At 39.1% G+C, this 3905-nt stretch overlaps 1 protein-coding gene across 2 annotated transcripts in view; it reads right to left on the bottom strand.

The window, feature by feature from the left end:
• TTC17 (tetratricopeptide repeat domain 17) overlaps positions 1-3905 on the bottom strand; it is a 135892-nt gene that overhangs the window by 93987 nt on the left and 38000 nt on the right. For both annotated transcript variants that reach the window (XM_006896754.1, XM_006896755.1), the window contains exons 4-5: positions 3197-3308; positions 526-657 (exon numbers count right to left, since the gene is read on the bottom strand). In XM_006896754.1, the coding sequence (XP_006896816.1) occupies positions 526-657; positions 3197-3308 (244 nt within the window). The remainder of the gene's footprint in view (positions 1-525; positions 658-3196; positions 3309-3905) is intronic.

The following is a 3905-nucleotide window of genomic DNA, read 5'->3' on the forward strand; positions in this document are numbered from 1 at the left end:
ACATTATGCTGAGTGAAGTATCTCAGTCACAAAAGGACAAATACTGCATGATGCTACTGTTGTAAAACAGGACTGACATTGGGGCTGGGAGGAGACTGAGAAAGATGGGTTCAATAATGTATACTGAATTGAAACAGAAGAGGGAGAAAACTCTGTAAAAGGGATGTGTGATTAGGTATTTTTGTCATGACAGGAGTCTATAGCAAAGGCTACAAGGTGGATTAGACCTGGGGGAGGGTTTGTAAAACAATGAAAGAATTTGTCTTTTCCTTTTCCAAGAGGGTAGTGTACTAGGGGGGAGGGTTGGAAGGGAGAAAAGTGCAACAATGAATGAATGGAAATCTAAAGTCTCTGTAAATTTTTACTGAAATAATAAATTTAAAAAAAAAAGACACACACACACACACACACACACACACACACAAAATCATCTTTGAGACAAAAACAAGCTAAACAGGCATTTTCTGAGTGACATATGTTTTCTGTTCATGCAGTACTTGGCTCTTCAACTCATGGACCACTCACCTTCCGCAGGCCTTCATGGATGAGGTGACCTATGTCTTCTATACTTCTTCCTAATCGTTTAGATAAATATGTGAAGACTGGATCTTCTTTAGGTAGTAAAGGTGCAGAAAGGTTAACTCTCTCTTGTACACCCTGAAGGGAAGATGAAAATGAGCCAATTTTAAAAACATACAATGAAAGAGATTATACGATGTTGTTGTTATGTGCCATGGAGTTGCTGGCAACTCATAGCGACCCTATGAACAACAGCCCTAAACCTGCTTTGTCCTGTGCCAACCTCACTGTCTCTGACACACCTACCCCCATTACACCACTCACTGAATCAATCCATCTCATCGAGGGTCTTCCTCTCCTGTGCTGTTCCTCCACCCTCCCAAGCATTCCATCCCTCTCCAAGGACTGGTCCCTCCTTGCAACATGTCCAAAGTATGTCAGATGAAGCTTCGGAATCCTTGCCTCCAATGAGCAGCCTGGTTTAACCCTCTCTACGATGAACCTGTTTGTTTTCTTAGCAGTCCATGGTATATTCAATACTGTTCTCCAGCTCCACAGCTCAAAGGCATCAATCTCCTTCTATCCTTTCTAGTCAATGTCTAGCCTTCTGATGCATAGCAAGTGATTGCAGAGACCATGGCCTGAATCAGGGGCATCTTAGCCTTCAGAGTAACATAGTTGCTCTTCAGTACTTTGGAGGGGTCCCTAACAGCAGACTTTTCCATCGCAATACTTCTTTTAATTTCTTGGCTACTGGTGCCAAGAGTGTTGATTGTGGAGCCAAGCAAACTGAAGCTGTGAACAATCTCAATCTCTTCACTATCCATCCTGATGCTGCCAATTGGCCCAGTGGTGAGAATCTTTGTCTTCTTGACATTGAGCCTCAATCCATATTGAAGGCTGTAGTCCTTGACCCTCTGCAGCAAGTGCTTCAGGTCCTCCTCAGTTTCAGCAAGCAGGGTTGTATCATCTGCATAAGGCAGATTGTTGATAGATCCTCCACCAATCTTGACCCCACGTTTCTCCTCATAGAGCCCAGCCTCCCAGATAATCTGTTTTGCATACAGGTTGAAAAGGTATGGAGACAGGACACATGCCTGGCATACGCCCTTCCCAATTATGAACCATGCAGTGTTCCCTTGCTCTGTTCTGATGACTGCCTCCTGGTCCAAGTATAGGTTTTGTATTAGCACGATCAAGTGTTGTGGGATTCCCAGTCTTTTCAGAGTTAGCCACAATTTGTTGTTATCCACATAGTCAATAGTCTTTGCATAATCAATGAAACACAGATAGACATTCCCCTGGTACTCCCTGCTTTCAGCCAAGATCCATCTAACATTAGCTACAATATCCCTAGTACCACAAACCCTTCCAAACCAGCCTGCAGTTCTGGCAGTTCACTGCTGATGTACTGTTCCAGTCATTTTGGATAATCTTCAGCAGAATTTTTCTTGCATGTGCTATTGATGATATTGTTTGATAATTTCCACGCTTTGTCGGATTACCTTTCTTTGGAATGGGAACAAATATAGATCTCTTCCAGTCAGTTGGCCAAGTGTTGTCCTCTAGATTTCTTGGCACAGCTTGGTGAGCACATCCAGGGTAGCATCTGTTAGTTGAATTATATCAATAGGTAGACCATCAATCCCTGGGGCCTTATTTTTTGAAAATTCTTTCAAAGCAGCTTGAACTTCTTCCTTCATCATCATAGACTCTTGTTCATATGTTGTTTCATAAAATTCTTCTCTGTCTGCAAATTCCTTTTGGTACAATGACTTTGTATACTTTTCCATCTTCTTTTAATACTTCCTGGATCATTTAATATTCTGCCCAAAACATCGTTAAGTATTGCAACTCAGGGTCAATTTCTTCAGCTTAAGAAATGCTGAGCAAGTTTGGCCCTTTTGATTTTCTGACTATAGCTCCTTGCATATTTCATTGTAATAGTTTACTTTGTCTTCCCACACTGCCTTTTTAAATCTTCTGTTCAGCTCCTTAATATCTTGACTTCTTCCCTCTGCTTTGGCTTCTCAGCAAACTAGTGCAATATTCAGAGTCTCTTCTGACATCCATTTTGGTCTTTTCTTATTCCTCTGTCTTTGTAATGACCTTTTGCACTCTTCCTGGATGATAGTCTTGATTTCCTCCCATAACTCATCTGGTCTTCACTCATTAGTGTTCAGAGCCTCAAACCGTTTCCTGAGATGGCTTTGAAATTCTGGTGGGATAGACTCAAGGTCATATTTTGTTTCCTGTGGACTTAATTTTCCTCAGCTGCAGCTTGAACTTGCATATGAGTAGTTGGTGGTCTGTTTCACAATCAGCACCTGGCCTAGTTTTCACAGCTGATATCGAGCTTCTCCAGCAGTTCTTTCCACAGATGTAATCAATCTGATTCCTACGCATATCATCAGGTGAAATCCATGTGTATAACCTGCATTTATGTTTCTTATAAAATGTATTTGAAATAAATAAATCACTGATTATGCAAAATTCAATCATTCTATAGGAAGGATAAATAATTCAGTATTTTATAGTATTAGTTTTGAAGGAATTTTAAGAAATAGACTATATGGATGGCTGTTTTGAAGGACAAAAGGACATTTTTATAAACAAAAAAAGCTCCAAGAAAAAAAGAAGTGCATGCAAAAGAAAATCCCCAAAGCTCTCTACTCACTCTTAAGTGCTGAAAAGCATGGATGCTATATGGAAGGTCTAGAATTTTAGTGCAATAAGGTTGCTCAGGGTCTGGAGGGACAGGAGATTCTGTGTCTATATAATCTTCAGGGCTAAAATAATAAAAAAAAAACACACAAAATAACAAACCACAAACAAAAAACAAACCTAGGAAGCAATTAATCCTTAAAAGATGAAGTAAAATGTTACTTTACAAATTTTTCTATAACTGAACCACATTCATACGGCATCTCAACTTTACAAGTAATAGTTGTAATCTTTCATTACTTTTCAATTAGCTATTATTTGTGTCAAATATTTTAAGCATGACTTTAAGGGGAAAAGAGAGAAAATAACTGACACTCTAAAGAATAGTAAGATATTACTCTCTATAAAAGGTGGTACACTGCATTGTTTCTAGAACTGTTAAACCAGTTTATACCACTGGCAATCTATCTTTTCATAATGTTAATAATTTTTTAGTATTATCTCAATTTGACAGATGAAAAATGTAAATGGTTTAATTTACACTTATTTCTTCCATGTGGTGACTGGCCATTTGCATTTATCTTACTATAAAGAATATAGTCTTCTCCAATATTATTCAAAATGGTTGGCTCTGGAGAACATTATGCTGAGTGAAATATCCCAGTCACAAAAGGACAAATATTACATGATGCCACTGTTGTAGAATGGGACTGTCCTTGGGG

This window comes from Elephantulus edwardii, unplaced genomic scaffold (genome assembly GCF_000299155.1).
Source record: "Elephantulus edwardii isolate Elephantulus edwardi_28Jun2011 unplaced genomic scaffold, EleEdw1.0 scaffold00189, whole genome shotgun sequence".
Lineage (NCBI taxonomy): Eukaryota > Metazoa > Chordata > Mammalia > Macroscelidea > Macroscelididae > Elephantulus > Elephantulus edwardii.